This window comes from Triticum aestivum, chromosome 5A (genome assembly GCF_018294505.1).
Source record: "Triticum aestivum cultivar Chinese Spring chromosome 5A, IWGSC CS RefSeq v2.1, whole genome shotgun sequence".
Classification (NCBI taxonomy): Eukaryota; Viridiplantae; Streptophyta; class Magnoliopsida; order Poales; family Poaceae; genus Triticum; species Triticum aestivum.
The window spans coordinates 664,099,637-664,111,519 of NC_057806.1; the positions used below are offsets into that span (position 1 = coordinate 664,099,637).

Below are 11,883 nucleotides of genomic sequence, written 5' to 3' on the forward strand. Positions count from 1 at the left end.
GCCCTCGATTCCACGACGCCTCTCATGCAGCAGCCCCGCCGCACACCTGCACCCCATCAATGCTCCATGCCTGACCAATCCAATTGAGCCACTTCCCGAGGATTGGTCTACAAAGAATTATTGGCGTGTAGTACAAGGTATGAATCAAGTGCAATTTCGTGGTTGTATGGTTCTAAAGTTTTTAGCCATGAAATTACTTCCCATGTATGGTTCTGAAGTATTTAGGGAGAACTTTTAGAAAAATAACTTAGATGCTTGCTTTAGTGTTCATGATATTTTTGTAAAAGCATCATACATGTGTTTAGCATTATTTATTGGTAGTTCTCTTTGTTACCCCCTTTGTTCAAATTTTTTGGATGATGCCTACAACAAGTCTCTTTGTCATTGATGCCCCTCCTTTGCTTGGTAGCTCTACATCCATTGTTTCGGCTCACGTCCCAAATAATTATTTCCTTAGGCCCTGTTTGGTTCAGCTTTTATCGACGGATTCCGCTGTCGCGCAGCAGAATTTGAACCAAATGGTGAACCCAGCAGAATCCGATTCCAGAAATCCGCTGCCAAAATCTGAACCAAAAGCGGAAGCAATCCAGGACGTGCTTTCCAAAATCTGATTCCGCTGTGGGCCAAAATCTGAAAAGGCTGTATCAGCTGGTTTGCCAAATGACCGACATCTTTTTCACATCAGATTTTCCACAGCTGTTTTCCCACAACAGATTTTTCACAGCTGCTTTTAGAAATCCACAGCCGAACCAAACAGGACCTTAGTGTTTGTTATCGGTATCTTTTTTTGTTGCAGTGACATCGTTAATGTAAGCAAGTTACAAGAAGTCCAGTACTATTTGTGTGTGTGTGTGTGTGTGTGTGTACATGTGCACTCAACCCTTCTATATTCACATGATTTCAAAGCATGTTTTACTGTGATTTTGTTTCTTTACTCGGTGAAAATATACTGCAAGTGTTGTTCATTTACTTGCTTTGTTTAAATATACTACCACCCTCAACAGGCTCATTCTTTTTTCCTTTGTCTGAGTATAAACGAGACAATTATGTATGCAGTAGTGGTTGTATGACCTGATGTAATTTTAGGTGAGCAGATAGATGAAGCGTAAACCCCGAGATCATTATTGTTGGCACATATGTTTTGAGCAGACAACTAAAAGAAGGGTATACTATGCTCGACAAATGATTCCATGGCCTGATAGATGACTAAGGTATGTAACTAATTAAATGGAAAGTTGTGTGAGTTATATTTGGAATTTTTCTTCTCTTCATGGTGGCGTTGTATACTGATTCATTTTTGTTGTGCATATTTGGTAGAGCATTCAGTTAAACACTTCTACTTCGTTATTGTTTCTCCTAAAACCATATATAAGCGTGCGCTCAAGCTAGTATGTATGTTATTTGGATATATTATTGTCTGCCATTTCTCTTCACATTTAAGTCTGGCGTGCCTAATATACTGGCACGGAATGATCAATGTTGACTTTCTGGATGGGCTGTAGCCGAATAGCTTGTTTGCTTTTTACAACCTTTCCAAGGAAAGAAGTAGTTATGTTGCAGCAGTTCTAAGGCTGGACATGATGTTTGTATTGGAGATCATTGGATGCGCTGGACTGCTGGTGATTTGGAAGATACGATGTGAGTGCATTCTTCACATCTTTCACAATTCAAAGTTATCAGTTGTGACCCTTGCACGCCTTGCAATTAACGAAGCCAGTGTTGGAAGGACGCTGGCGCATGTCACATAATTTTGCATAGTAGTCGAGCTTAGTGAGCCTTGATCATTCTGTTTGTACTTTTATATACTCTCTTATCTACGCAAGTTCTATATCAAGTGTTTTTATTTTGTGTTTTGTTTTTTCATGTGAGTTCTCTAGGTGTGATATGTTTGTGTAACCATAATACACTTCGCAAATTATTATTATTATTATTATTATTATTATTATTATTATTATTATTATTATTATTATTTGTAATATTCTCTGATGCATGATCTATGTCCCCTCGATATAGGATAATGGGAGCATTGAGAAAGGTGGGTATGGAGAACAAGAAGTCTTCTTGTGAGATGAAGATGGATAAGAAATGTTTGGCTTTGATGACGAGGTTTATTGATTGGAAATCATATGTTTGATTGTGCTCGATATGCACCTATCAACAATATAGCATCGCTTCAACCAATGTCTCGTTACATTTTTTGTTGTCCGTAGCACCATACGGTTCCTGAATATGTCTTGGCATTCTTTTTATTGTCCATAGCATCGCATGGTTCCTGACTATAACTTAAATTGACAAAATCTTGTGTGATCTCGTAGCGTAGCACGGGCATCTTACTAGTATTAAAAAACAATAAAAAATATCATGTACAAAGATATTGACCATGCATTAAAACAAAGTTGATCTTGCATTTGGAAAAAAAAATGTTGACAAAAGCATTTGAAAAATGTTAAATGTTCATAGATAAAATGTTGACCATGTATTAGAAAAAATTTAACCAAGCATTGGAAATTTTTTAAATTGTGTATGTATAGGAAAAATGTTGAATATATATTAAAAAATGTTAATCTTGTATTTGAAAAATGTTAATAAAGCATTTGAAATTTTTAAAAATGTGTATAAAAAATGTTGACTATGTATTACAAAAATGTTAAACTTGTATTGAAAAATGTTAAACCTGTATTAGAAAAATGTTATTGACATATACAAAAAAAATAGAATGCAAACCAAAAGAAACAAAGAAAACCAAAAAAATGAAAACCAGAAAAGAAACAAAATAAACCAAAACAAGAAAGTGGAAAATTAAGCCAAAGAAACCAATGAAAAAAGATTCAAAAGGAATTAAAAAAACAAAAAGGAAGAAAAGGAAACAGCAGAAAAACAAAAAAGCCAAAGAAAACCGAGTGAAATAGAAGAAATGGAGAAAGAAAAGAAAAAAGGAAAACAAAAAAACCGGCTCTTTTCCCACTTCCGGAAGGATACACCTGACTTATTGAACACAAACTCTATGGACGGTCACTGGCTAACATTGCCACCGAGCAATCATGAGATCCCAGGTTCAATCCCTTGCGTGCCCCCCTTTTTTTACTCAATTTTTTGCAAATATTTGCGCTGGCGGGCTGGCCCGATTAGGCGCGTGCTCCATTTCTTACTCGTTTTTATTTGTAAATATTTGCGCCAGTGGGCCGGCCTGATTAGGCGTGACGCTTCAACGAGAGAAGCTTCGGTCTCGCTGAATGCAAGAAAAATAGTCCTCACGCCTCAGGCGGAGCCTCTCTATTTGATACCCACGGGCTTCCAATAGAAGATCTCTTGTTTCCAGGTCAAGTTAGACAAAAACACAGAAAATAAAACCGGAAAAATCCAACTTTTCAGCGAAATCACTAGTTGAAGAATACTCCTTGCAAGTATCATCCTATCTCCTTAGGTTGTGACAAGTGGCGCGCTGCATGTGTGTCACTTGTCGTAACCTGAGAGTTTTCTCTTTTTTCATAGATCTGTTTATTCAAAACATTTTATCTCTTAAACCGTGCGTCCAAATCTCGAACCGTTTTCACTGTTGGATTCCTGTTGTAGAGATCTTCAAAACTACATCCTGTATTGATAGACTTTGACGAACTTTTTTTTTCATAAAAAACTGGACAAAAAACAGAAACCGGGAGCATGGTTTTTTTTCTCTTTCCGAAAGAGCCACGGCAATGCCTCCCGCAAAGGCACAAATGTGCCTCTCGCGAAAGCAAAACCGCGTCTCTCATGAAAGAAAAAAAAATCACATTTTTTTCGTTTCCGAGAGGCACGGCTATGCCTCTCGTGAAGATAAAATTGTGCCTCTCGCGGAAACAAAACCGTGCCTCTCGTGAAAGAAACAAAAAACAAAAGACACATTTCTTTTTCATTTTTGAGAGGCACGGACGTGCCCCTTGTGAAAGCAAAATCATGTCTCTCGCGGAAGTAAAATCATGCCTCTCGCGGAAGAAAACAAAAGGCACGGCCTTGCCTCTCGTGGAAGCAAAACCGTGCCTTTCGTGAAAGAAAAAAACATTTTTTTCATGCAAGTTTGTTTGGAACATTGTTTTTCCCAAAAGTTAAGGAAGACCCATGAAAACTCGAAAAGTTGAAAAAAACGTTTAAAAAGCCGAAAATGCATGCGAAAAAATAAAAAATAAAATTTGAAGGGAGCGTCCAGAGCGTGACATGTGGCGGTGATCATTGCAAGGCTTCCGAAGAAGTGCTCGTTAATTAGTTGCTCCCAACTTTGAGTGAACGAACAAAAGAAAAAACAATAGCAAAAGAAACGAAGCAGCCGCGAACTGGGCTGGGCCATCTTTGGGCTTCATAATGAAGCCTGGGATGAGTGGGCCATAATAAAGCCTGGGATGAGTGGGCCGAAGCGGTGAAGACATGTTTCCGTGTCTCGACTCCCGACGACTTCTTTCTTGGCGTGGTCCATTACGCTGCTGACACATGTCTTGCTGTCGCCCCTCAAAGAAAAAACATGTCTGCTCTCTGCTACCAACTGTCGGCAAAGAGAGCCTGGCCGGAGCGAGCGACGGCACAGACATCGCGGTCGCGGACGGCGGCAGCGGCGATGGGAAGCCCGCTGGGCAGCTGGCCGAGCCACAACCCGCAGAACTTCAGCCAGCTCGTCCCGGCCGATCCCTCCGCCCAGCCCACGGTCGGTCAGCTCCCCTCCCCTCCCCTCCCTCTCCGTGGCAGCTCAGTTGTCTCTTCGTCCTGTCCTGCCTCGTGCCACACTGCTAGCGAATCCTAGGTATGCTCGAGCCTCGATTCGGAGGGCACCTGCCTGAGCCAGGAATCAGGAGTTACTCGTACCGTGCGTGCGTCTCCACTGGAATCGTAGTACAGATGCCTAAGATTGTACCTGTCTGTTGATTCAAGCCCAACTGTCGAGCGATTGGATCATATTCACAGGGATCTTGCAGAATGAAACAAGCATTTTGGGTTAGGTCCCTTCTGGTCATGGTTATGGTGGTTGTTGCTGTGTGTACTGCAGGTCATATGTTCAGTTGATGTGGTGCTAGGTATACTAGTTTTCCTGTGCTTCTTGTCACAATGGTGTAGAATTCAGAAAGAGAAAAGGCAGACCGAAAGAAAAGAAAAAACACAGAATATGATGCTGGCACTTATAATGTTGCAAGTGTATTAGTATTTGGTTGACATGGCGCTAATGCTGATCCTCACTCTTTGTGTTTGTTTCTCACCAGAATGTCTCACCAACAACATACATTGCAGCACATAGGACAGATCCACCTCCCGATCAAGGTAATCTCTGCCCATATTCATTCAATCAATGCCTTTTTGCTGCTTCTCCGTTCTGCAAATTTAACCTGCCTGGTTTCCCCTTTACTTTTTGCGGGTGATTGAATGTATGCTCCTTCGCACTGCGTCAAATTCTCTATATAATACTACTCCCCATGGAAAAATAGGTTTCAGCAACTTTTTGATCTGAACTAAAAGCTGTGTAGGCAGATGGATATCTTTTCTTTCAGGAGGGCATCATGTTTAGCCATGAGAGGCCAAGCACCAATAATGTGCAGCCTTTGGATGTGGCCATAATGATCCAAGAGGAGATAGTGCAGTGGCCATGGGCATATGCCTTCTCCGATGATCCTGGGCACAGTCGCAGGGACACCCTAGCTTGTTTGGGTTTTACATTTTTGCCCTTTATTATATTTCTTTACAGAAGGAGTACTTGGTTTAATTTCAATCTATAATGGCAGAGCACCTCCCTTTAACTAAATCAGATAGTCCCAGGGATGTCGTGCATTTCATACGGGTCTGTAGGTTGCACTGATATGAATTCTTAGTCTACGAGTTAGCTTTTCTCTTGGGAGCATGAGGAACAGGAAGACGATATTTAGTTAAGAAGGGCTTAAAGGGCCAGGACATAACAGTGATGTCAGACTTACATTCTTTACACCCTCAAGGTAGATTCTTTAAGGTTCCCTTCAAGTTTAATTCTTAGGGAACTCCTATTAAGAGTGCCTTCGACAAGGAGATATTGTAGTGCTTGGTCCTTGAGAGGAATTGTTTGAGTTGAGTGAAAGGGGCAAGCAGTATGAATCAAGAAAATAGGTGGGTTTTCGGTTCATAGGCTTATGGGCCATTTGTCTGGTGCCTAATGAAAAATTTACCAGGCGAGGTTGAATTATCAAAAATTATGACATGTCGGCCCAGCTGGTGAGTGAAAACTTTTTTTAGATGATTTCATCGATTGAAACCAGAGTAAAACAGAGTCTTGTTCAAAACAGACATCCAGGTGTAAATCCTCACAGAAAGGTTTTACCAAAATCTAAAGACAAGAAGAAAGTAAAAGTTGTAAAACTCTAGCATGAAGGACACACTGAAAGATAAACACTGCAACGGAGAGAGATGGTCATGGTCTATGCAAAGATCAGAGTGCCACCAGACGCGCAGCAACAGGAGCTGTTCTGGCCTTCTCCGTTGGCGTTGCCTCCGGTAGCGGCGACCAGCAGTTCACCTCAGTCAAGATGCTCTGTTTTGTCCTCAGCTTGTCATTCGATGGTGATGGAGGCTCATGTCAGTGAAAACTTTATTGCATACTCCTAATGAACTCTACAAAGAAAGGTTAATATAAATTAAAAAAAAGCATATATGATTGTTTTCCATTCAAAAATAGGATGTTTTTAAGCGCAGAATGCAATGACCGAGCAAACACCTGCTATATTACATGCCCTTTTTAGGCGCTGCGAGCATATATGTGAAGAAGTTATTAGCTACTAACATTGAGGAATACACAAGAACAAAAATCATCTGAATAGACCCTTAACACTGAACTTGGTAGTTTCAGAGTTGTGCCACAACTTTTGGTTGACTGAAATGCACTGAAGGCTTGCTTCATTTGGCTCATTACAGGGATCGAGCCGCTTCCTTTTTTGCCAGCTTCTGCGATACATATTTCGTATGAACTCCCTGTGTGGCAAATTATTCCTCTGGCAGATAGATTTGTTACGAATCTCTAATGAAACTAACTGCTAGTTGTGCGTTGTGCATATCTAGTTGAGTATGTACATTAGTTTATACGTACACATGTAACATGTTGAAAAGTCAAATTAATTTCCCATGGAGGTGCATCCATTCGCACCGAACCACTTTTCTATCACCTTTTTTGTGGTAATTTTGTTACCGACCGGTGATCCCTGGAACTGCAGTGATCACGACGGAGCCCAGGAACATCCTGTTGAGGCATTTCTACCAGAACTCGGAGAACAAGGTGAGCTATACCACTAGCAGGACCTCCCTGATGAAGGAAGAAGAGATAGACCAACAAGGCAACCCAGTGTTGCTAACACCGCGTGTTTATTTATGTGTGTGTGCAGCCGAGGCCGAAGAGGGCCGCCCCGGAGAGTGCTGCCCTGCGCAACGGCAAGCAGGCGCGGAGCCCCGCTGAGGGCGGAAGCCAGTCGAGCACGAGAAGCTGAGTCATCTCTGAATCTCTGCCGGTGATGGCCGGTCATACAACTCCGTCCTCATTTGTTTGAGCCTGGGAAAGGTGTGTTTGCCGCCGCAGCCTTCTTTCTCCTTTGTTTGTGTAGGTAATAATAATGTGGCCTGGCCGCACCAGCACACCAACTTGTACTCGCTCGTGGTGCCTGCTTTGTATATTTGGATTGGATGATTTCCCTGTTTTGGCGACTGAATGGATAATTGATGTCATGTGATCCCCGGCCGACGCGACGGGCAGACTGGCATGGGTGGTGGTGGTGGTGGAATGTAGCCGCGAGCCGGACGCGGGTTAAGGCAGGACCGGGCGAACGCGTAGCTTATAGCTAGCTGCCAGGAGGCTCCGCATCCACATCCTCCAGCCAGCCCAGCCCAGACAGGTTCCACTTCCATGTGGCGCTGCCGCCGTCGCCGTCAGTCCCCGGCGGAGGAGGAGGATCCAGCTCGCGCCAATCCATGAGACTGATTGACTGACGGTTCCGGGTGGTCTCTCTCGGCCACCTGCAGTTTTACACGCGCACGCGTAATCGTGTCGGCAGGCAGAGGACGGCTCAGGCCTTTTGTACTACAATGCAAGGTGTTTAGGAAAGATGTTTAGAAAAATAAATTAGGCTTTTATTCTGATACTCTCTCCGTTCCAAATTACTCACAAGTAATTTGGAACGGAAGAAGTACTTATTTGTATAGGATGAACGCTTAATTAGGCATCCCTTCTGTAAAAATAAATATTTGTGATAAAAAAACTCGATTTATTTTACTAAACACCTCCCCGGGCGTCACAAGGTGGTCGTTTCAGCAGCAAGACGATGCCAACAGGGTCGGGTCGTGTCCAAAACGGCGGAAATTATTGGAAACCCAAATGGCTAGGGACTGACAGTCCACCCAGACCCAGTGTTGCCCTTCCATGTTCTGTCTCTGCCAGCCATCTCTTTTGTCTCTTCCCTTCTCGACCCGGTCAGGGCAGGCCAGGTCACTCATATCCCTCCAAGCCGTTTTCTTGGACGCTCGCTTCCGCACACACCACACAATAATTTTATACTCATACTTCTCTGAGTGAATGCACGACTGCAGTGCTCGGCAGCTCACACACAGCACAGCACAGAGCTAGCCGTTGATGATCAACCAAAGGGACGTCAAAACTCAAGAAACCCAATAACAGGGCAGCAACGGTGCGGCAACAGCTCAGTCACTCGCGTGGCCGGCCACGCCGATCATCACCGGCTGCTGCTGCCAGCTTATCATCTCTGTCCGCGATCAACCGTCCCTAATTTAACAAGGAAACGCAAGGTCCCAGCCACCATTCATTCTTCCATCATCTACACTTACAAAGCACACTTTAGCTACATATCAGCTAACTGAGTTTCAAGTTTTGGGTCCGTCGATTTTTTTTTTTTGACTGTTGATTGCTGCTCCAAGATTCGTGCTAGTTGTTTTTTTTTCTTGCTGTGTGCTGTGTCCTGTATTGGGCTGGACGTTTTTTGATTGACCCCTATTTTGGGTCAGTCGATTTCTTGTTAGGCTGAAGTCTGTTACATGTTTTCTTATTAGGTTGTTTGCGTGTTTTTACTTTTGTTTTTTGTCGGTTTTTATGGGTATATTTTGAATGTTGGGCGAATATAAAATATATACACGTAAGTAATGTATAATGTGTGTGTAAATTGTAATTCTGTGAAAGATGCACTATTATGTGCCACTATTCATTTGTTCTTAGATTTTGTTTTTGCAAAAGTTCCACCTTTATATGCTTATTCTTGTATATTTTTAAAAAGCACATTTTTTATGTATTATTTCACACAAGTTTTGTCAGTGTTTGTTTTAGATTATTTTTTCCCATTTTCTTTGTTCTTAAATGGTAATACCAATGCCATATATTCATTCTTTCTTTTGTGGGTATTTTTGCTTTATTTTTTATTCCAGATCTTTGTGTGTTTTAGCTTTTTTTAGTTTTTCTTCTTTATATGTTTTTTGGATGTTGAGTGTGTGTAAATATATGCACACAAGTACTACATGTATACATTATATTAGAGTATGGAAATTTCACTACTATATGTTTCTTCTTACATATTATAAAAACTGCAATTTTTGTACTGATCTTGACAAAATTTTAGTTTTAAGTTATTATTTCACTTCCTCTCTTATTTAAGGGTAATACCAATGACACTAATTCATTCCTTCTTTGAAACCTATTTTTTATGTAAATTCTACTAGTATATGTTAGTTCTTGCATAGCTACAAAAAGTGCAATTTATGTGTAAATTATGTGCAAATTTACCATGATTTATTATTTTCATTCATTTCTTCCTAAAGGGTGGTACCAATGCCACTACTTCATTCTTTTTTAGAAAATGTTATTTTGTGTGTGTTTAAATAAGTATACACACAAGTACTATACAACATGTGTGTAAATTATAGTAGAGTGCAAAATTGCAATATTATATGTTCGTTCTTTCCATATTACTTAAAGTGCAATTTCAGTGCAAACTTTATTATTTTTATTTTGTTTTAGTTTTTTTCACTTTCTTTCTTCTTAAAGGGTTTCATTCTTCCATAGAAAACTTTATTGTTTTGATTTTGATTTTGTTTTTCTTTTATTTCTTTAGAGGCAATACCGTTCTCATTCCACTAGTATATTTTTTATTTTGTTTTTTGTTTTTAGGGTCCAAGCCAGGCTGTAAAAAACTAAGCACCTGTCAAATAATTGCCCTCATAACAAGGATAAACACTCGCTCAATTTTAATGTAATGTGTGTGCAATTCATACCGTTGTCTAAAAATTCCATTATTATATCACTACTGGAATTAGCTTATTTGCCGTCAGCCAATTCTTTGCCGTCCGCTGGCTGACGGCAAAGAAGGTCTTTGCCGTCTGCTTACAGAAAACGGACGGTAAGAACTGGCTGATGGCAAAGAAGGTCTTTGCCATCAGCCAATTATTTGTTGTCCGAATCTTTGCCGTCAGCTCGCAGACGACAAAGATAGAGGTGGTCCCCACTAACAAGTTGATTAAAAAAACTTAACGGCCCTCCTCTTTGTCGTCTGCTAGCGGATGGCAAAGACAAACAAAGCGGACGGCAAAGGTGGGGCGGACGGCAAAGAACTAACCTAACTAGCGGCCGATCCCCACCCCGCCCCTCCATCTCTCTATTTCTCTCCCTCTCTCCTCCCCGACAAACACAGCCACCACCGCCGCCCCCACCACCAGCCGCCGCCCTCCGCTAGCTGACGGCAAACATGCCACGTCGCAGCTACCTGTGATTCCTGGGACTGGCATGTTTGAGCACTTTGTCGTCCGCTGGCTGATGACAAAGCACGCCGTTAACCCCTAACGGAGCTCACCCCACCTCACTGTCGTCAACGATCTTTGCCGTCTGCTGGCCACCAACGGCGGACGGCACAACCCTTTGCCGTCCGTTTCCAGGAAGCGGACGGCAAAGAAGGCCTTTGCTGGCACGTGTTCAGACGGAGAGTTTGCCGTCTGTTGGCGGACGGCAAAGAAGTTTGCCGTCCGTGATCCATGCATTTGCCGTCTGCCATGGCAGACGGCAAAGAAGCTGATTTCAGTAGTGTATGCTTATTTTTGCATAGCATGAAACAATGCAATTTCTGTGCCAACCGTGTGCAATTTTCTATCATTGTTTGTTTTATGTGTAGTCCCATATGCACGGGCATGCAGGTAGTTTTTCAGCCAACATGCGAAGCTAGCTCATGTCCAGATGTGCTTCTAGGAACTACTAGTTAGGCAATTTTGTGGTAGTTTTTGTTTTTTGTCGATTTTTGGCTAAATGTAATTATATACAAACAAATATCATATCATATGTGCCAAACTTGCATGATTATATGATTGTTTTGCATATTACGATAAAACCGCAATTCCGGTGCCAAGTTGTGCGCAAGTTTTTTGTCTTCTTCTTAAAGGAAATACATTATTTTAGTTACACTATATGTGTAAATTATAGTAGAATATGAAAAAAAATTACTATTATATGCTTATTCTTTGCATATTTTCGTAAAGTGCAACTTTAGTGCAAATTGTGTGCAAGTTTTGAAAGTTTTTTTCTTTCTCATTTTCTTTCTTCATAAAGGGTTTCATTATTACTTAGAGAACTTCATTATTATGATTTGTTTTAGTTTTTTTTGTGAAATGGTAATACCAATGCCATGAATTAATTCTTCCATAGAAAACTCTTTTTTAGTTTTTTTTCATTTTTTGATTTTGCTTTACTTTTCATTACTTTTCTTGTGTATGGGTAATATCGGTGCCACTAATCCGTTACTTTTAGAAATCACTTTTTTTGTGGAAATCTCACTATAATATGCTCAGTTTTGCATAGTAATAATAAGTTTTCCATATATATGTATGTATAACAATAAATATGTGTGAGAGTGCTATTCATCGGTGAGA

At 41.1% G+C, this 11,883-nt stretch overlaps 1 protein-coding gene across 1 annotated transcript; it reads left to right on the forward strand.

Annotated features, from left to right (window-relative positions):
• Window positions 1-4,450: 4,450 nt before the first annotated feature.
• LOC123105777 (DET1- and DDB1-associated protein 1) lies at window positions 4,451-7,700 on the forward strand. The gene is made up of 4 exons (XM_044527919.1): window positions 4,451-4,672; window positions 5,223-5,280; window positions 7,191-7,252; window positions 7,359-7,700. Exons 1-4 carry the CDS (start codon window positions 4,493-4,495, stop codon window positions 7,458-7,460), a joined length of 402 nt encoding a protein of 133 aa, XP_044383854.1. The 5' UTR covers window positions 4,451-4,492; the 3' UTR covers window positions 7,461-7,700.
• The last annotated feature ends 4,183 nt before the right edge of the window (window positions 7,701-11,883 follow it).